The sequence below is a fragment of the Castanea sativa genome, chromosome 7 (assembly GCF_040712315.1).
Source record: "Castanea sativa cultivar Marrone di Chiusa Pesio chromosome 7, ASM4071231v1".
NCBI lineage: Eukaryota > Viridiplantae > Streptophyta > Magnoliopsida > Fagales > Fagaceae > Castanea > Castanea sativa.
Window position 1 is genome coordinate 23,195,852 of NC_134019.1, and position 23,462 is coordinate 23,219,313.

General features: G+C 36.4%; 1 protein-coding gene across 1 annotated transcript; it reads right to left on the reverse strand.

The window, feature by feature from the left end:
- Window positions 1–13,245: 13,245 nt before the first annotated feature.
- LOC142644174 (secreted RxLR effector protein 161-like) lies at window positions 13,246–13,938 on the reverse strand. The gene has a single exon (XM_075818843.1). It carries the CDS (start codon window positions 13,936–13,938, stop codon window positions 13,246–13,248), a length of 693 nt encoding a protein of 230 aa, XP_075674958.1.
- Window positions 13,939–23,462: the final 9,524 nt, after the last annotated feature.

Sequence of the window (23,462 nt, forward strand, 5' to 3'; positions counted from 1 at the left end):
GTTCCTTCGTTAAAGAAAAGACCGTCAGAGAAGTCTAACCGTCCTCCTAAAAAGCCCAAGGTGGCAGAGTTAGCCGTCGGGGTGAAAGCTGAGACAAAGAAGACGGCTATGCTTCCTGGTTTGAGAAAGGGTAAGGGTTTGATGACGAGTCAGGTCCCCGTTGCCCTAAAGCCACCCGTCCTCCTCCGTGGACCCTCAGTACGCCCTTGAACAACTTTCTTCCATCATCAAGGCAGATGATTATGAGGACTTGAGTAATCGTATGATGGAGGCGATGGGGGAGGTGGGTCTCTTCAGCGTTGTACATGTAAGTTTTTTTTTTTTTTTCCTTTCGTTTCCTTTTGCTCATCAAAATTGTCTCCGTCTCCCTTTTAAATCCCTTTTTGGGTTTTGCAGGGCTTGGTAATGATGAAGGGTCTAATGGATTGTTGCCTTTCCCATAAGACAACCTTAGATTGGGTCAGGGCGAGGGTAAAGGCGACGGTAGCGGAGCTGGAGGAGTTGCAAGCCTGGAAAGTAGTCCAGGAGAGAAAACTTGAGGCATCAGAGCAGCTCCGGGGCAAACTGGAGAAACATACGAAAGTGTTGAGAAAGGTCCTTGAGGACAAGGAAAAGGAAATCACAGACACCAAAGACCAGCTCCATCAGGCTAAGGAGGATGCGATACAAGAGTATTGTGACTCCAATGCCCTCTTGGCGAAGCTTGGCAGCTTGTTTGCTGACGGTTTTGACGACTGTTTCTATTAGGTGAAGGCGTCCTATCCTAACTTGGATCTTTCTCACATCTCCATCGACCTTCAGGCCTAGACACCAGCCCAGCTCGTCTACTCCGAAAGCACCAACGAGCTATTCCATGATGACACCGTCGCTGACCCCCAAGGTGAAGAGGAAACAGCTCCAGCAGATTAAGCCACCCCCATCGATGATGACGCCCGTCCACTCGAGGGGGACCAGACGACCAATGACAGAGAAAACCCTACCGACCATAATTAAAATTGTCTTTTCTTAGCTTAGACTTAAATTTTCTTTCTTTCTTTTTGTATGTAAAAATCTCTTGGTATAACAATGCTTTTATTTTACCGTCGCCTATCGTTTTTTAGGCCCGACATGTTGACATTTGCCCTTTACTGGGTTGTTTATAATATATTGGTATTTTTATTATGCATTTGTTAATATATGTTTGCCATATATTTGTCTACTTTGTGTTCGACGGTTGAACCTGTCCACTTTGTGGATTTAGTAAACATAGCTCATCCCTTCAAGATGAACCTATCCACTTTTGTGGACTTAGTGAATAAAACTCGTCCTTTTAGAATGACCCGTTCACTTTATGGACTTGATAAACATAGCACATCCCTTTTTGATGAACCGGTCCACTTTTGTGGACTTAGTAAGTATAGCTCATCCCTTCAAGATGAACCTGCCTACTTTTGTGGAGTCAGTGATTAAAACTCATCCTTTTAGGATGATCCATCCACTTTTTGGACTTGATAAACATAACACATCCCTTTTGGATGAAATCATCTACTTTTGTGGACTTAATAAGTATAGCTCATCCCTTCAAGATGAACTCGTCCACTTTTGTGGACTCAGTGATTAAAACCTATCCTTTTAGGATGATCCGTCTACTTTATGGACTTGATAAACATAGCACACCCCTTTTGGATGAACCCGTCCACTTTTGTGGACTTAATAAGTATAGCTCATCCCTTCAAGATGAACTCGTCCACTTTTGTCGACTCAGTGATTAAAACTCATCCTTTTAGGATGATCTATCCACTTTATGGACTTGATAAACATAATTTTGTAGACACACATACAACATGTTTTGAATAACTCCTCTTATTGTGAAAAATATGCAAATAGAAATTGCCCTTTTGAAAATAAGAAAATTATCCTTTGGGTCACAAAAGTACTGTAGATAGTAAAAAATAAAAAAGAAATAAACTGGAAAATAAAAATAAACTGGAAAATGAGGAGTGTCATCGCTTGTGATCTTTGTCTACTGGTTGTACTTCTTTAGGAGCTCCGCGTTCCATGGGTGGTGCAGCTTTTGCCTGTCCAATGTCTCGAGGTGGTAGGTGCCCTTCCTATGCCATGATGTGATCCTGTACGATCCTTCCCAATTGGGCCCTAACTTCCCTTGAAAGGGGTCTTTTGTAGCACCCGTTACTTTCCTTAAGACAAGGTCCCCGACTTGGAAGTTCCTGTGTTTCACCCGAGAGTTGTAGTGTCTGGCCATGAGGTTTTGGTACTGCACTAACCTTTGTTTAGCCATTGCCCTGACCTCATCCACCATATCAAGCTGCAGGCGTAATGCATCGTCATTCTTTTTCTCATCATTGTTCGCCACTTTGTAGCTTGTACGTCCCACTTCAGCCGGGATGATCGCCTCACTTCCATATGCAAGTCAAAACGGTGTCTCTCCTGTAGGCATTCTTGCCATCGTCTTGCAATTATTCCGGCCAGATACCCTTTACCCCTTCGAGTCGAGTCTTGATGATTTTGAGCAAGGATCGGTTCGTGACCTCAACCTACCCGTTACCCTGAGGGTTAGCAAATGATGAGTAGTGGTTCTTGATCCTAAGCTATGAGCAAATTTCTTTGAATGCGTCATTATCGAACTGCTTCTCATTGTATGAGACCAACACTCTAGGGATACCATACCTGCAAATGATGTTTCTCCATACGAAATCACGTATATTCTTCTCTGTGATGGTAGCCAAGGCTTCCGCTTCTACCCATTTGGTAAAATAATCTATACCGACCACTAGGAATTTAAGCTGCCGATTAGCCATCGAGAACAGACCCATGATATCTAAACCTCATTGAGCGAAGGGCCATGGGGCCATCATTAGGGTGAGTTCCTCTGTTGGTTGTCGGATTATGTTGCCAAACCTCTGACACTTGTCGCAAGTTTTGATGTATGCAAGGGCATCCTTCTGCATAGTAGGCCAGTAATATCCTGCGCGGATTAGCTTATGCACTAATAACTAAGGTCCGGAATGGTTTCTGCAGATTCCTTCGTGAACTTCTCGTATGGCATAGTCTGCTTCCTCGAGGATAAGGCACCTCAGGTATGGCCGGGAGAAACCTCTCTTGTATAAGATATCTTTGATTAGTACTAATCATGCAACATGGATCTTCAACTTCTTTGCAGCTTCCTTATCGTCCGACAGTACTCCATCCTTTAGGTAGGAGGTAATTGGTGTCATCCAGCTATTCTCGGAACCTATCTCCTGCACACTGACGGTGTTTACCAAAGGTGAGGCCTAAATAAAAAGGAGTACCTGACCGAGGAAGATCGTTTGCTCTACTGATGCCGCCATGGCAAGACAGTCGGCCCGCTCATTCTCCTCCCTTGGGATTTGAACGAACTTTGCATTGATGTTGCTCATCCGATTCTTCACTTGCTCGAGGTACTTCTTCATCTGTTCCCCTTTGTACTCGTAACCGCCATTAACCTAACTGGTGACCACTAGGGAATCGCAATGCATGATCACATTCGTGGCCCCTATTGCTTGTACGAGATCTAGTCCTACTATCAGAGCTTCATATTCGGCTTCATTGTCTATTGTGGGGAAGTCAAGTCAGACCATGCACTTGACCTCGTCTCCTTTCAGGCTATAGAGCACTACACTAGCTCCTTCTGCTTGTTCATTGAATGATCTGTACATGTGGACCATCCATTGGGGGTTCTATCCTGCCCCCTATTCATTCGTGAGGGTGAACCCTACAAAAAAATCGGCAATGGCCTATCCTTTTATGGTTGTACGTGGGCGATAGTGTATGTCAAACTCACTTAGCTCAATCGCCTATAGCGCCATTCATCCAGCTGCCTTCGGATTGCTCATTGCTCTTTGCAGGGGTTTTTCCATCAAGACAACAATAGTATGGGCTAGGATATATCGCTTGATCTTACGTGCTGCAATTACCAGCGCGAAGACGAGCTTCTCCATAGGGGGTACCTCTCTTCTGCGTCTCGAAGCGCTTGGCTCGTGAAGTATACATGCTTTTGCACCTTAACTTTTTCCCTGACTAAGGCTGTGCTGACAGCAGTTATGGATACGACTAAGTAGAGAAACAACCCTTCTCCTGGTTTGGATGGGCTTAGTAAAGGTGTGGAAGAGAGATATGCCTTCAAATCCTTGAACGCGCGTTGACACTCGGTCGTCCATTCAAAGGCCTTTTTAATGTGCGGAAGAAAGGTAGGCATTTATCCGTTGCTCTCGAAATGAACCTGTTTAATGCAGTGATCTTGCCGTTCAAATTATGTACCTCCTTGATGGTTTTTGGTGGGGCTAACTCCATGATGGCCCGTATCTAGTCTGGGTTGACCTCAATACCCCTTTGGGATACCATGAATCCTAGGAATTTTTCCCCCGTCACCTCGAATGCACACTTGTTCGGATTTAGCTTCATGTTATAGTGCCGAAGGGTTTCGAAAGTCTCTTTGAGGTCGTCCAGGTGGTCGTCCTACCGCATGCTTTTTATCAGCATGTCGTCCACGTATACTTGGATGTTCCTCCCAATCTGATGCACAAACATTTTGTTCATCAATCTTTAGTATGTGGCACCTGCGTTCTTAAGCCCAAATAACATTACTTTATAACAGAAGAGACCTTAGCTGGTGACGAAAGAAGTCTTCTCTTGGTCAGCTTCGCCCAACTTGATCTGGTTGTAACCAGAAAATGCGTCCATGAAACTCAACAGCTGATGTCTGGCCGTTAAATCCACCAGGATATTAATCTAGGGAAGCGGGTAGCTATCTTTGGGGCATGCCTTGTTCAGATCTATGAAATCTACGTACATCCTCCACTTCCTGTTGGCCTTATTGACCATCACCACATTGGCCAGCCAGTCGGGGGGTAGTGTACTTCTCGTATAAACCTTGCTTCTTGTAACTTGCGAACCTCTTCTACTATGGCTTTGTCTCGCTCTGGAGCGAATATCTATTTCTTCTGCCGGATGGGGGAAAAAGTGGGTGATACGTTCAGTTCGTGGACCATGACCGAAGGACTGATTCCAAGCATGTTCTCGTGGCTCCAAGCGAAGACGTCCTAGTTATCCCTTAGAAATGATATTAGGGCTTGATGGACTGGAGAGCTAGCGAGAGTTCCTATTCTTGCCATTCACTTGGGCTTAGAGTTATCAAGGAGTACTTCTTCCAACTTTTCCACAAGTTTTTCCCTTGTCTACTGTTCTTCTATGCACATCGTCGGTAAATGGTCGTCCATCTCTAGCATGGCGATGTAGCACTAGCGTACCACTACTTGGTCTCCTTGTACCTTTCCTACTCCATACTCGGTGGGGAACTTGATCATCAGGTGGTAAGTGGAAGTTACGACCCTCCACGAATTAAGGGTAGGGTGGCCCAAGATGGCGTTGTAAGTGGATGAACAGTCTACTACTAGGAATGTGACAACCCTGGTGATTTGCTGAGGGTAATCGTCGACGGTGACGGGTAAGGTGACCACGCCGAGTGGGTACACTATAGTTCCTCCGAATCCAACGAGTGGTGCATTAGTTGGAATCAATCGTTCTCTCCCAATCCTCATCTGCTGGAAGGCTAGGTAGTAGAGTATATCAGCAGAGTTGCCGTTGTCCACTAGGACCCTATGGGTGTTGTAGGCACCAATCTATATGCTCACCATAAGCGCGACATCGTGCGGATGATGGAGACGTCGAGCGACCTCCTTTGTGAACCCTGATTACTGGGTTATCGATGCATGCCATCTTTGAAACCTAACCTGTCAGCTAGACGTTCTGAACCATTCGGAGATTGGTCTTGCTCAGCAGCTGATGTCTGGTCGTTCAATCCACCTGGATATCAATCCAAGGAAGCGGGTAGCTGTCTTTGGGGCATGCCTTGTTTAGATCCGTGAAATCGACGCACATCCTCCACTTCCCGTTGGCCATTTTGACCATTACCATGTTGGTCAGCCAATCGGGGTAGTGTACTTCTCATATAAATTTTGCTTCTTGCAACTTGCGAACCTCTTCTGCTATGGCTTTGTCTCGCTCTGGAGCGAATACCTGTTTCTTCTACCAGATGGGGGAAAAAGTGGGTGATATGTTCAATTTGCTGACCATGACTGAAGGACTCATTCCAGGTATGTCCTCGTGGCTCTAGGCAAAGAAGTCTTGGTTATCCCTTAGAAATTATATTAGGGCCTGACGGACTAGCGGGCTAGTGAGATTTCCTATTCTTTTTGTTCGTGGGCTTAGAATTGTCAAGGACTACTTCTTCCAACTTTTCCACAGGTTCTGCCCCCGTCTGCTGTTCTTCTATGCACATCGTCGGTAAATGGTCGTCCATCTCTGGCATGGCGATGTTGTACTCGCGTGCTGCTACTTGGTCTCCTCATACCTCTCCTACTCCATACTTGGTGGGCAACTTGATCATCAGGTGGTAAGTAGAGGTTACGACCCTCCACGAATTGAGGGCAAGGCGGCCCAGGATGGCATTGTAAGTGGATGAACAATCTACTACCAAGAATGTGACATCCCTGGTGATCTATTGAGGGTAATCGCCTACGGTGACGGGCAAGGTGACTGTGCCGAGTGGGTACACTCTAGTTCCTCCGAATCCAACGAGTGATGCATTAGTTGGAATCAACCGTTCTCTCCCAATCCTTATCTACTGGAAGGATGGGTAGTAGAGTATATTGGCGGAGCTGCCATTGTCCACCAGGACCCTATGGGTGTTGTAGTCACCAATCCGTATGCTCACCACAAGCTCGTCATCGTGCGGATGATGAAGACGTCAAGCGTCCTCCTCTATGAACCCGATTACTGGGTTATCAATGCATGCCATCTTCAGAACCCAACCCGTCAGCTGGATGTTCTGAACCATCCGAAGATTGGTCTTGCGTGCCTTCCTGGTCGAACAGGAAGTCATGGTGCCCCCCACGATCATCCTTATGTCTCCTATAGATGGCTTGGGATGCTCGTTCTCCCTCCGGGGGCCTTGCTCTTGCGGTTGGTCCGTCCTGTCTTTGCTGAAGAACTTTTGCAACTTTCCTTGTCTAATCAGGGCTTCTATCTGCTGCTTTAAATCATAGTAGTCGGACGTATGGTGGCCATGGTCTTGATGGAAGTGATAGTACTTGTCTTTAGACCTCTTGTTAGGGTCACCTTTCAGCTTGCCAGGAAACATCAAGGATCGTTCGTCTTTGATCTATATAAGTACCTGATCAATGGGGACATTTAGTGGGGTGAAATTTGCGAATCTTCTAGTAGGGGATTTGGAGCGTCTATCCTCTCGCCCGTCTCCTGTCCTCGTGGCCTTCTGTCCTCTTTCCTGTCGTGTTTCTTCTTGTTTTTCTCTCTTCCTGGGCTCCTCTTCTGGCGCAAGTAGCGCGTCTTCCGCGTTTATGTATTTGGTAGCCTTGTAAAGTACATCTGACATGGTTTTCGGGTCGTTCTTGTATAGGGAAAACAAAAAAACTTCCCCTTCCGTAACCTATTGGTGAACGCAGCCACGAGTATTTTGTCATCAACTTCATGAATTGAGAGAGCCTCCTTGTTGAAGCGGGTGATGTAAGACCTTAGCATCTCAACCTCCCGTTGCTTGATGTTCATCAGGCATGCCATGGACTTCTTGTACTGGTGTCCCCCAATAAAGTGCTAGGCAAACTGGGCACTCAACTCCTTGAAGGTACTGATGGAGTTTAGCGTCAATCTGCTAAACCATACTCTTGCAAGACCTCTCAGTGTAGTGGGAAAAGCCCAGCACATGATCTCATTCGCTATGCCTTGCAGGTGCATGAGGGTCTTGAACGTCTCTAAGTGGTCCAAAGGATCCCTTGACTCGTCGTAGGCTTCTACTTGCGACATACGGAACTTCGGCAGGATAGGGAACGAACTAACGGGTGCAGTGAAGGGTGAATCCGTCTAGTGCACCAGTTAGTAGAGATCACTTGATACTCGTCCCCTGATGGCGTTCATCATCAGGTCCATTTGTTCCCTCATCATCTGCATATCTGCGACCAGGTTCAGGGGGGCGATATCTGTGGCTGTCGGCCTACTCACGATGTTGCTGCCTTCTGGCCCTTCCCTATTCTGCCTACCGTTAGTGTGCTGAAGGCTGTCGCCCTCTTGCTCCTCCTCTTGATTTTGAGGCTCGGCATCCCTTTGGTGTAGCTGCTTTTCTAAGTCATGGTTTTGCTTGGTGAGGCATTCAATGGCCGCGACGAGAGTCTGGACTTGTCTCTCAAGGGTCGAGGTATGGGGCTTGTCTTTTTGGTTGTTGGTGGTGGTTGCTATCGAGCGAGTAAGCATCATGCAACTTTTTGTCCGGGAAGCAGTAGTATGGCTTACCTAGCTTCTCACATATGACGCCAACTAATGATGCTAAAATCGTCAGTAAGCCACACAGTCCTTACTTGCCCTAGACAAGACCTGCACAACACAAAGAGAAGAAGAAAACCTTACGAAGAGTACCGGTGTGGTACCGGCCAAATACCCTTCGAATGTTAAGTCAAAAAATTTCACAACTCTAGAGTGCTAGAGCTGGGGTGGATTATGCATACCTTGGTCTCTAAGGGTTTTGGGTTTTTATAGTAGTGTGAAATTGACCTTGGTTTCTTGGTGAAGAGGAATATTTCCATGCAAAGAAGATCCTCATAAATGTGTATATTTTACGGGATCCTTTCCATATAGAGAGTCTGTTGACTAGGGTTAATTGTGGAGCACAAATCGTTTCCATTTGAAGTTCCTTGAGGACCAATTAAACCATGTGGGCGTCACGTGGCATTGCCACCATCCACTTCATATCCGTCTACCTCCCTGTCCATCCAACAAGGGTAATCCGTCCACTTACTACGCGTGTCGTCGTGCTACCTTCTCTTTTTGTCCGTCAACCCAGTGTAGTCGTCCACGGTTGTTTCTGTAAAATCTGACCGTCTATCTCAATTTTATCCTCTTCAATCCTAAAGGACCTAAACTACATTAAAAGAAAACCCTAAAAAAACTACATAAAAAATTTAAAAAACATTAAACGTACAATATGAGGGAAGGCATAAGTTTGAGTTTAAGTTAAACTCTATCGACTAAAAAATTGCAGTAATTTTTTTAGATAGAAATAGCATAACCTAATTATTTTTATCAACTTTCTCAAAAAAAATTATATAGTTATTCTTATCAACTTTTTCTCTATTGTTTTATTAATTTTTTAGATAAATACAAAAGCTTAATTGTGGATAAGAAATTTTTTTAGAGATAATTACGTAGCACTACTACCACAAATATATAACACTAATACTAGAAATATAATTTAATTAGGAAAAAAAAAATGTAATTACATAAATAGTGTTCTATATGTAATAAGTTTTTCTTTATTCTTATATTCTAGATTGTGAATCCCCGAATCCCTAAGGAAACACCTCTTCCTCTAGCTACAAAGGTATGTATTTCTTTTCTTTTCCATTTTTTTTTCACAAAGCTACATTCTAATTCATGAGTAAGGAGCAATAATTTCAAAAATGTTATTTTCTACGAGTGTATGTCTTTGGTACGTGTATACGTATATATTGAGTCTTATATTGTTTATAAGACCTTTTGCTTTCTATACTTTGTGTTGTCTTACTCTTATTATGAGCTAGAAACCTAGAATTTGCATTTTATGAATTTGGAAGGACAAATTTTTAAACTCTTTTAAGAAAGGTAGATTCATATGTTGGCCTACTTTCTAAATCATGAGTTGTTCTCTTTTGATAAATAATTCTCATATATATCTACCTTTCTTAAAATAATTCTCTTTTAAAATACCAAGTGGCATTCTAATTTTGCATTTAGTATTTTTTTTTACCTCTTTTATTAAGTGTTTTTTACTGTTATCCAAAAGTTTACATTAACTTATTTTACTATTATCTCATTAATTACCTACGCTTACACCACATATTTCTCTATTATTCATGTATTTTAGCATACCCACTATTTTAGTATTTAAAAAAAAACTAAATAAAATAAAATAAAATAAGTAATAACTAACTAGATAAGGCACTGGAGAGAGATAGAAAGACAAAAATTTTACGTATTGTTAATTAAAACACACTATTTCACTATATATTACCAAAAACAACAAACCTGAGACTAATAGAATATTTGAAAGAGAGGAAAAGAGGAATCTGAGGGGTCACCACCTCCGTTTTACTAGCCTTCCACCACCATCAAGACGTGGAAACGCCTACAGGTAATTTTTTTTTCTTTTTTCTTTTTAAATTGGGGGCTTAAATATGATTTAGGTTTAAGTAATTTGGTTGGATAGTTTTTGTTTTGGGTATATAAGTAGAGATAATGTAAAGTCATATTCTACCATGGTTTAATTTTAAATCATTTATAAGACACATGCATACATACTTGCCCACACCATGTCTTAATATCGCACTATCGGTGAGTAGAAGATGGTTAGAGAGTTGGGCATACTTTCATTTCTTGGTATGGTGAAATCCTCTTGAAAAGGTCCAGATCAAATCCACGACTTGCCTGAAGCATATAGCTTTTCATTCGAATATGGGACACCAACACAAAAATTAGTTGATTTTCAAGGTCCTGTTACTTTTTTTCATTTATTTTTGGTTTCATGATTTTTTTTTAATCTTATCTTAAGAAAGCTAAAAATATCTAGTGAAACTACTAAACTAATTTTTAATATCTCAAAAATTTATATGTTTCTTTATCCTAATTTAGTTTACTTTTTCTTTCTAATATATATACAACATTATTAAAAAATGTCTTACATGAAATATTACAAAATTATCCGTGCATCGCACGAGAAACTTACTAGTTGTTGCTGTTGTTATTATTAATATTATTATTATTCTCTATATAATAATAATAGGTGAAGCTAAGAGAAACTCAAATTAGAATTCTAAATTAGAGTTCCAATTTTGCGTCATATATCCTAAATTATTTATTCTTAAAGAGTTTTATTTCTTAATTTTGGAATCAAATGTGGGATCACATCATAAATATTCATCTAAGTGAGTTATTAAGTACAAAAACCAAAGAGTCTAGAATAAATGAATCATAAAAAAAAGTGCTTCACAATATTTAAAAAAAAAGAAGGACAATTTACATTTTATACCTAATAATATCCTTACAATTTTTTTTAAAGAATTAACAAAATATAAAAATGACTATCAATAGTATTTAAATTATAGGGATAATTACAGATTACCCACCTGTGGTTTAGCACGAATTTAACTTATCCACCTATGGTTTCATTTTTGACACTTTATCGACCTGTGCTTCACTTCGTTACTACTTCGTAACTCACCTCCCTTTCAAACGTTACTCTAACACATATTTTATCAAAAACAAAACCCGAAACAGATCAAACATTCCTCTCTCCCAAAACACACTCCCATCCACATGAGGTAGATCTACTAATTTGCTTGAAAATCATGAGTACATACAATATGAACATCTTAACATATCAATAATTATGATAAAGTCAAGAACATCTGAACTGAAAAATGTACCACAGAATCAGCAACTTGCGCAACAACAAAAAGGAAAAAAGAAGTCACTAGCCATCGTGAAAGATGGGTTAATGCTCTTAGCATGAAGATTTTTTTTTTTGTGGGTTTGTTGTTTTCCTTTGATACTTGGGGTTCTTCAAAAAGACCTGGGGTTTGTGGACAAAAACTATGGTTAAGGAAAAGAAAATTGCAAATCTTAATTTTTAAAGTTGGGTTTATAAACTAAAAAGACCCACTTTCTGAATCTTCAAGCTAAAAAAAAAAAGTGAGAATTTGGAAACTGAGCTTTCAAAACATCCAAAACAAGTTTCAAATTCCAAACTTTTCCCAGAAACCAATCAAAAAATAAGAAAAATTGGAACTAAGATGTTATCTCTTCCATTCTACTCTCTAATTTGGTTGCCAAAAGAAATTGGTAGGAAAAGGAAAGGAAAAAGAAAAAAAAAAAACTTGATAGTGGGTTTTTAACCACAAAGAAGAAAGATTATTTCTTTATTAAAACAACCTTAAAACTGGGTTTTTCCATTGATCTTCTCAAGGTTTCTGAGCAAACAAACAAAGAAAAAAAATTTAAGAAGGAAAATTTGAAAACCAAGAAAACATACTTGGTTTTTGTGAATTGCACTAGCTGTTTCCCTAGACATGGCTTCTCTGATTGTATGAGAGAGAGAGAGAGAGAGAGAGAGAGAGAGAGAGAGAGAGAGAGAGAGAGAGAGAGAGAGAGAGAGAGAGAGAGAGAGAAGGACAAAAGATTATGTATAAACGAATCCAAGAGGCAAAGGGAATATATGAATGGTAGCCTTGTTGGAATTATACTTAAAAAGTAATAATTCAAGAGAAACACATATAATACATCTATCAATTAATAATTATATCATGTGCATATGTAATAAAATTCAACAATAAAATGTGAGAAATGTACATACTACGTTAATGTTATTCAAGGACTTCATAAGACAATCAGGATGCTCTCCCCAGCTGGTCAGGATTAACAAGAGCTTTATTTTCTCTTTTCACACACCCTTGCAAGTGTGGCCTTGACAATATTTATAATATTCAGAAAGGACATGACCAGCCATAAAATCCTTCCTATCGCAATAACACTTCATGTAACAGATATGTTACATTTGTTAATAAACAACTTTATTAATTAGATTTATTAATGAAGAAGTTCATTAATGTGTTATTACTTTTGTAACTCCATGCTAATACATGGATTCATCTCTCGTTCATATCCAGAACTACTATAATGACAACACCTTTAATAGGAGTTCAAGTTACTAGTAATGAAACGATAGATTTATTAAAGCCAACACTCAATGTGCATGAATCTCATTACGGAAGGACTTCCGAGATTATTATGCATTAACCATCGAAAGAGTAGCCCTTAATGTCTTCCATAGTCTGAGAAATTTTAACTTGCACCTCCTTTCCATCATGGTCCAACAATGTACCTATTAGAATAGATTACATCATGATGGATATGGTCAAGTCAAGGACTACAATGAATGCATTCATAATCTTAGTCTAGTAAACCAAGTAGACCTATTTCAAGATATCAATAGCTTACATCATATAAGTATTGCATAATTTTACAAGAGACTGAATATTTATTTGTTAATAATAAAGGCATCATATATATTATGTTGGGCCACATTATTCTAACAGTCTCCCACTTGGCCTAACATAACCCCATTTCTAGTACATGCGTTTCAAATAGCCCAGAGGGCAAGCCTTTGGTAAAAGGGTCAGCCAAGTTTTACTTTGATGAAACCCTCTGAACGACCACTTTCTTCTTCTTAATCATATCTCGAATGTAATGGTAACGACCCTTTATATGTTTTGCGTGAGAGTAGCATTTCGGATCTTTGGTGATAGCAATGGCAGAATTGTTATCACACAAAATGGGAATGGGTCTTTGAACACATTCTACAATTAGCAACTCTGTTAAGAATTGTTTTAAATATACAGCTTCTTTTGCCACAACATTCAAAGCTATATATTCAGCTTCCATCATAGATTGAGCAACACATTCTTGTTTCTTACTTTTCCATGCAATGGCTCCACCACATAACATAAATACAAAACCAGAGGTAGACTTTCGACTATCTAGACACCCTTGGTAATCAGAATCTGAAAATCCAGGTAATTTTAAATCGTTAGAGCCGTGATATGTCAATTTCCTACCTTTAGTTCGCTTCAAATATCTGAAAATCCATTGAATAGTCATCCAATGAGGTTTTCCTGGATTACTTTGAAAACGACTAACCATATTGACTGCAAAAGCAATATCTGGTCGAGTACAGATCATGAGATACATAAGACTTCCTACAGCAGATGCATACGGGTGTAACTTTGGGTCTAGTTTGTCTTGCTCATTTTTAGGACAATCTTTCTGGGAAAATGGCCTAAGAAAATTATAGGGAATGCTCCCACTCAAACAGTCAACCATGTGAAACTTTTCTAATAAAGTCTTGATATATTTTTCTTGGGAGAGACTCAGTTTTTTATTCACCCGGTCTCATTCAATTTTAATCCCCAAAATGTATGACACTTCACCTAGGTCCTTCATTTCAAAAGTTTTGAATAGCCACTGCTTGATTTCAGAAAGCATCTCAATATCATTTCCTGCCAGAAGAATATCATCCACATATAATGTAAGAATGGCAACCTTATTAGAATTTTTCTTCACATATACACAAGGTTTAGAAGAATTTTGCATAAACCCCAAAACTGTTACTGATTCATGAAACTTCAAATTCCACTGTCTTGATGCTTGCTTTAATCCATATATAGATTTTCTAACTTGCATACCTTGTTCTCGTCTCCTTTTGAAATAAAACCCTCAGGTTGCTCTATATAAACATCTTTTTCAAGATCACCATTTAAAAATGCAGTCTTTACATCCATTTGATAAAGTTCAAAATCAAAGAATGCAACTAGAGAAAGTATAGCACGAATAGATTGGACTCTTACAACTGGAGAAAAGGTTTCTTCAAAATCAACTCCATATTCTTGAGTATAGCCCTTTGCCACCAATCTAGCTTTGAACTTTTCCACTTTTCCTGAGACATCTCTCTTTCTTTTAAAAATCCATTTGCATCCAACTATTTTCATTCCTTGTTGCCTTTTCACTAGCCTCCAAACACCATTCTTTTGCATAGAATCAAACTCCTCATTCATAGCACTGATCCAATTATTTGAATCAGTATCTTCTAAGGCTTGAGAGTATGTTGCTGGATCTCTCAAATCTTGACTAACTTTCACCTTCTCATAGTTTTCACTATTATAAAGGTAATAGTTAGACATATCATGCCCCTTAGAAATTCGAGTGCTTCTTCTCAAAGGTGTTGGATCTATAGCTTTCACTATTGTTGACTCTGTATCTCTTTTTTCTTCCAAGACTTCCTTTTGAAAATCATCATTACCCTCAATTTCAAAAAGATCCTCCAAAAATTTTACATTTCTACTTTCCAAAATTACTTGACTTTCTGGATCAAACAATCTATATCCTCTAGACCGCTGTGGGTAGCCCACCATGACACACCTTTTTGTTTTAGACAACAATTTATCCCTACTAGGATCAGGAATTAAAACATGAGAAATACATCCCCATATCCTAATATGAGATAAATTAGCTATCTTACCAACAAACAACTCATGAGGTGTTTTCTCTACGGCTTTAGTGGGAATTCTATTTAAGATATGCATAGCAGCTAGAATAGCTTCACCCCAAAATGAAGTTGGCAAATTTGCTCTTGCCATCATAGATCTAACCATGTCAAGAAGTGTTCTATTACGTCTCTCAGCAATCCCATTAGCCTCAGGGGTATATGGAGGAGTGCGAAAATGAACAATTCCATTCTTAGCACAATATCTCTCAAAATCATTTGATACATACTCTCCACCTCTATTTGAATTGACAGATTTTATTACATTGTTTGTCCATTTTTCAACCTTAAGTCTATAAGTGATAAACTTTTCTAAAGCCTCTGATTTATGTTTCATCAAATAAACATACCTATATCTAGAAAAGTCATCAGTGAAGGTGATAAAATAACGATATCCTCCTCTAGCATTTATATTCATAGGTCCACAAATATCAGTGTGAACTCTCTCCCAAACTTGAGAAGTGTGACCTCCTATAGTGTAAGACTTTTTGGTCATTTTCCCTTTAATGCAACTTTCACATGTTGGATAATCTTCTAATGTGACATCACTTAACAGACCCATTTTAATCATTCTTCCAATTTTTTGTTTACTAACATGTCTCAATCTTAAGTGCCATAGATAAGTTGCATTATCTTTCACAGAAACATTAACATCACACACAATACTCCCACGCAAATGCACTTGATACATATTATTATTTCGAAAACCATATAGTACTACAACATTATTTTTCTTCATTAAGAACCGTCCATTTCCAAAATAAAAATCATAACCAAGTTTTTCTAGCATAGAAACAGATAACAAATTTCTCCTAAGACTCGGAGTATACAAACAATCAACTAAATCAAAAGTTGACCCATTATTTAGTTTTAACTCAAAAACTCCTATGCCTTCAATCTTGGCTTTTGCATCATTTCCCATATAAATGTAACTTGCTCCATCATTTATTTTCTGTAGCTCTTTGAACCCCTGCATAGTATTAGAAATATGAGCAGTAGCTCCTGAATCAGCCCACCAAGATCCAAACTTAATAATAGTGGTATTAATTTCATTGAGAATAAGATTGCCAAAAATACCTTGAGGTTGTTTCTCACGTGACCTCAAAAGAGAAAGACATTCAGATTTTTTATGTCTTGGTTTGTTGCATTGATAGCAAATAATCTGTTTTGTTTTGACCTCAACATGTTGCTTAACTAAAGCCTTCTTGTTACTTCTCCAATCATTTTTACCACTTTTGAATTTTCTTTTCTTCTCAAACCTTTTGCTTCCTTTAGGAACAGACTCCTTTTGATCAGCAATGTTAATTGAAAAATGATTAACTCTCACCTTTGCATCCTCTTTAGCTGTGACCTTAGATAAGAGATCATCTAATGTCCAATCCAAACTCGAAACAAAATAAATTTGTCTTTAAGTTATCATAAGAATTGGGCAAGGATGACAAGATGGTTGAAATTTCTGTTTTATCATCTATTGGTCTTCCTTGTAGGGCCAATTCATCAGTTAAGGCAATCATATTAATCACATGTTGACGAGCATCTTCTCCTTCTGATAATTTAGTCCTAATAAACTTTTCCCATAAGCCTTCCACATGGGCATTAGACTTTTTTCCAAACTTCACTTCTAGGCTATCAATTATGGATTTAGCACTAGGGGAATTCATATAGCTAACCATCAATGAATCAATCATATATCCCAGCATAAAAAATTTCATTTTGTTATCTGCCTCAATCCATTTATTATAGGAGACTTTATCAGACTCAACAGACTCGTCATTGGGCTTAGGTGGACACTCAGATTTAATAAAATGACTATAATCATAAAACCCCATGTACAAATCTACTCTATGTTTCCACACTGCATAATTGGGTCCAGAAAGTGTACAATTTTTCATGATATCAGCCATGTTCAGAGAACCAGAGGAGTTTGCCATCTCTCTATAAAACGCAACACATATGATTTGTGTATTAAAATCCAATTCTTTTGATAACATACAAGAATTTATATTTAATGACAAATATTTCAACCAATTAAATTCATCCCATATCTGTAGGGGTGTAAGGAAGAATTTGATCAATTAGTATTTATATCTTAAATATTTATTTATTTATTTATATTAAATTAGAGTCTGTGTCTATCCGTAGAGGCGTTGACACACACACACACACATATATATATATATATATATAGACTGTGTCTATCTGTAGGGGCGTTGACACATTTATATATATATATAATCTTTCAAAATCCTATCTCATCCATGTGATTAACCGAAGGGGTGTCATCATGTTTGAGTTTAGGATAATGAAAGAGTTATAGATGTATTAACTTCTAAGACTAGACTTGAAGAAAACTAACTCCCACTACAAAACTTAAAACTAACTAAGTGGCGTTATGTTGTATTTGTTACAACCATTTATTAATAAAAACTAGTAAGTTTCCCGTGCGATGCACGGATACTATTGTAATATTTTATGTAAATTTGTTTTTGAAAAATATTAGACATATATTATAGCATATTTATTCTAAAACTTTGTTAGTAATGAGTTCATCATAAAAGTAATAATTATAAATTGCTCACACACACACACACACACACACACACACACACACACATATATATAATATAATATAATTATTTTGTTCAAGTAATGAGCAATAATTAAAACAACTTGGAGTAATATTTTATGATAAAAGTTGATAAAAGCATATTAATTCATTCTATATTATTGATTTTTATTATATGATGTAATAAAAAGCTTCATTACGAAATTTTTTTTTTTCTTCAATCTTTGTTATTAAGGTAAGGTGATGCTTGTTATCATCATCAGTTTCTCTATCTTCAATGTTTGAAGTTTAGTCCGTCCATATTTGTTTAATTTTTGAGCTTCCATCATTTTTTTTTCCTTTTGTTGCATCATTTGTGTTAATTACTAATGAATTGGCATCGAGAGATTCTTAATTGGATCTTACAAAATTTGGACTTTGTTGCTAAGATTTTTCATATTATTTGCATTTATATTAAATTTCAATGATGTTACAGTTTTTTGTAAATGTTTTTATTTTTTATTTTTGTTAATTTTGGAATAGTGCAGCAAAAAGAATTAATATAGCATATTGAATTGTGTATTTTTTTTTTCTTCCATACCTTTTTATCATTTGATGGTGCATAAAAAATCTTAGCAACTATGTAATTTTCAAAATCATCATTTAGGTTGAATTTATTCAAATGAAGTAGAGAAATCAATTTTTTCCTAATTTTTTTTTCAAATCACGTGCAATTCATTCTCCAATATCAATATTTTTACAATAATTTAAATAAGTTGTACCTCAATTTATTTTTCAACAAAATATTTTGTAGATTCAATTAGGATTTTCTCGGCATTTCAATCAAATATTACAAAATTTGTTTTGATAGTTGCATCAAAAACTTCAATTTGAATTATGTATCTGAAGTAATTTGCAATTGTATATATATAGTAGTTATAGTGAGATAAATATATTATAAATATCTAGAGAGTATGTAGTTAATGTGAGTGCCTCTAACTTTCGGATAGAAAGATTTATTTTTGTTTCACATTTTGCATACCAAAATGATTTTACTTGTGATTTGACATTCCTTTCACAAAGTACGCATAAAATGTAATACCAACCTATTGTTGTATCAATATCACTTATTATTGCAATACCCTAGCAGTTCACATCTTGCAATGAACTTTGAAATTAATATGTATTATTTTTTTAATGTAAATAATATGGTGTATGATTATTTTTTTTTTCCGTAAATGATGAGTATAAATTGAAATGATTAAGAAACCTGTTTCGTAGGATCTCATTCAATGCATTCTATCTTTACTATTGTCTTTATAATATTTAAAGATAAATCATTCTATGAAAATTTTTTTGCATGTATTTTTGGTATTTCTTGTAAATGATCACGTTTTTTACCATTCCTATTATTGAATTTTTTTTAAAGAAAATATTAAGTTAATGGCATTTTGTGAGATAGTATATGATATTTATTAGACTTTTTTGTTATTATAAATTTTAGAAATTTGCACTTGTCAATTATTTTAGCAACCTTAGGGATCTCAAGATTTATATATATTTTTGTCGCACCGGTCGATGACAAAGATTTGTCTGCATAAATTGCATAGAACATTATTAATAGACAAAAGCATATTGAAATTAGGAAAAAATGAAGACATGATTTCATGAGGATGAGATTTTCTAGAAGTATCACCTATACGTGAGGGAGGAAGAAGAGAGTTTGTAAGAGGGTAAGAGTTGTTGCTTTGATTTACACATGAGAATGGTCAAACTTGGGTCTTACAAATTTACACGTGAGAAGGGTCAAACTTGGGTCATAATATGTAAGGTAAGAATTGACTTGAGTTTTTTATAAGATTTGGTCTAATTTTAAAAGGTAGTTTATTTTATAGTGAATTAATTTTGGTCTAATGGGTTTAATTGTCAAGAACAGCCCATATTTTATATAATAGCAAAAAGAACTTACTATGATCTATTGGGTAACAGTAAAAAAAACTTAATAAAAAGAGGTAAAAAAATGCTAAATTTATATAATAGTAAAAATAAATTACTATGATCTATTGGGTAATGGTTAAAAAAAATTTAATGAAAAAAGGTAAAAAAGGTTAAATGCAATATTAGAGTACCACGTGGCAGGACTGTAAAAAGAAGTTACTATGATCTATTGAGTAATAGTAAAAAAAGCTTAATAAAAAGAGGTAAAAAAATGCTAAATTTATATAATAGTAAAAATAAGTTACTATGATCTATTAGGTAACAATTAAAAAAACTTAATGAAAAAAGGTAAAAAAGGTTAAATGCAATATTAGAGTGCCACGTGGCAGGACCTCATGCACTCTCACATGAGGTCTCTGCTTTTATATATATATTGATTTATTGTATACTTAAGATATAACAATATCGCATATATAGAGGATAAAATATTAACCATAAAGACAAGTTGTCATAAATATTAGCAGAGCCTACATGCTTGTGACTGTTGGAATTATACTTAAAAAGTAATAATTCAAGAGAAACACATATAATACATCTATCAATTAACAATTATATCATGTGCATATGTAATAAAATTCAACAATAAAATGTGAGAAATATACATACTAGGTTAATGTTATTCAAGGACCTCACAAGCAATTAGGATGCTCTCCCAGCTGGTCAAGATTAACAAGAGCTTTATTTTCTCTTTTCACACCCCCTTGCAAGTGTGGCCTTGACAATATTTATAATATTCAGAAAGGACATGACCAGCCATAAAATCCTTCCTATTGCAATAACACTTCATGTAATAGACATGTTACATTTGTTAATAAACAACTTTATTAATTAGATTTATTAATGAAGAAGTTCATTAATGTGTTGTTACTTTTGTAACTCCATGCTAATACATGGATTCATCTCTCGTTCATATCCAGAACTACTATAATGACAACATTTAATAGGAGTTCAAGTTACTGGTAATGAAACAATAGATTTATTAAAGCCAACACTCAACGTGCATGAATCTCATTACGGAAGGACTTCCGAGATTATTATGCATTAACCATCGAAAGACTAGCCCTTAATATCTTCCATAGTCTGAGCAATTTTAACTTGCACCTCCTTTCCATCATGGTCCAACAATGTACCTATTAGAATAGGCTACATCATGATGGATATGGTCAAATCAAGGACTACAATGAATGCATTCATAATCTTAGTCTACTAAACCAAGTAGACCTATTTCAAGATATCAATATCTTACATCATATAAGTATTGCATAATTTCACAAGAGACTGAATAATTATTTGTTAATAATAAAGGCATCATATATATTATGTTGGGCCACATTATTCTAACAAGCCCTGGGATTTTTTTTGTTTTTGTTTTGTAGGTTGGCTTTCATGATGAAGGTGATTATGGTGGTCTTCTTGTGTTCTGGGTTTGAAAAAATTTTAATTTAAGCCATGTTTTAAGAGATGTATATTCCTGGGTTTAAAATAGCCCATTTTGAACTTGTTTTCTTTTGTTTTTTTTTTTTCTTGTTTTGGGATAAGAGAGACATAAAATGAGAGTAAAATGACTTATTTACCCCTCTTTTTTAACAGAGGTGGGTAATAGAGATTAAATGGAAGTAACCTCAGGTGGGTAAAGTGTAAAAAATGAAACCATGGGTGGGTAAGTTAAATTTGGGCTAATCCACAGGTGGGTAATCTGTAATTATCCCTAAATTTTATATATAGGAATTATATTATGCATCTTATTGTATATCTTTAAATGTATCCATGCATATGCGTAGAGTTACAAGCTAGTATAAATTAATAGGTAAAGCAGAGAGAAAATCCAATTAAATTCTAAATTGGAGTTTAATTTTGCGCCACGTGTCTCATCTAATTTTTAATTTTTTGTGTCAAGTGATTTATTAGGTGCAAAAATCAAATAGTCTAAATTAAATTAGATTTTAAATTAAATTTTAATTTGAGTTCAATTTTGCCAAGTGGTGCGTCTCTTGCAATATTCTTTCATTTTTTTTTTTTATCTGTTATTAATTTTTTGTAATTTATTTTCAATATCCATGCCCACTTTCCATATTCAGCTTCCTGTTATAGTTCTGTAGGCACTTTGAAGTTTGAACCAAGAGAACAATGAATCTACGTAAAAATAAATAAAAACAATGAATTAGAGTAATGGTTCTCTCGAAAACAGCCCAAATCCTATTATATTCTTCTGATTCTTTCCTTTGTTACTCAGGCACTTTATAAAACGTTCTATCTTATTCTCGCAGCTGGTTTGGTCACTTTGATTTCACTGATTTTGTATTCTCTAAAGTTTAGTTTGAATGTTTCCATCTCTGCTAATCACCTATTTTTCAAAAACAAAAATGTTGGTGTTTTTTATTAAAGGGTCCTGTTAACAGGTGTTGTACATCACTTGTTAAGAAGGTATTAAATAATAAATAAACTAAACGTGAAGTCACATTTACTGAAAAATAGAAACATTTTTGAAAAGTTAAATTTATTAATATAAGACAAAAATACTCTTCTTCATCTTTTTAACTCTTCTCAATTTTTTACACTATTTTCTCTCTTTCTCTAATGTCTGAAGCCTTCTTTCTCTTCTTCTTGTCTCACTCCTCCTCCTCTCTCAGTCTCTCTAACATTTCAATCACAGAAATTTTTTTTTTTTCCCACCAACACCATTGCAACCACCAAATCTGTAACCCACCCACCACCACCACCACCACCAAATCTGTCTCACTTCCTCTATGCTATCTTGGATTCTCTCTCTCGTATCAGCCAAGGCCAAAGCCTTGAGCTCCACCACCATTTCTATTAGTTGTGCTCACCGGTGCCACCACCTCCTCTATAGACATTACTCTTCTCTTTCTCTCTCTGCCTTTGGTTTGACTTTCCTTCCTTTGTTTTTGGTTGTATCTGGGTTACTTTGGTGAGTAGGTTCAATTTGGAACATGAAAAGCTTGGCAATTTGGTTTGGGTTTGAAATTTGGGCTTTTGGGTGGTGATTTTTGTAGATCTGAAAAAAAGAAAAAACTCAAAAAGTACAAATTGAGAAAATGTTAGTAAGGGAAAGGAAGATGAAAGAAATTAAAAGGTATTTCAATCCTGTGGTAAAATACCCAATTTTTTTATGCTTTACTGACACTTTAAGTGCTACGTCACCACACTTTTTTCTACTCTCAAAAAGCAACAATACTTTATCAAGGGAATATTTTATATCTTTGTTAAGAGATTATGAATTTCATCTTGAGAATATATGTTCCTTCAACATTAAATGTGGCTACTCAATATACTGAGGTTTTAATCGTGACTTTAGATCTCAAGCCTGATATATCAAAGCAACCTACACTTAATGATCAAGTTCATTATTCTCTCAGGATTGAGAGTTCATATAAATAGAAGTCATGAGATTTATTATTCACTTGACAGTCATTAGTAGAATAATAAATTTCACAGCGGTCTAGTTCAATTTGTTTTAACACTTAAAACATATCAACATTATCAACTAGAAGTCTCCACTTCCATGATCAAGACAAATCATCTTAGTTGATATCTTATAATCTTCGTAGATAAAATTCCCAATTTCATCACCGATTATGAACTAAAATTTTGAGTTTACAAAGAATTTGTGATTTATATCTTCTGTGAGTAAATCACATACTATGCATTTCATGGACTATATGATAATGTCCAAATATTCATGTTACTATTATTTTAGATAATAATAAAACAACTTTATTAATCACAACATAATATCATACA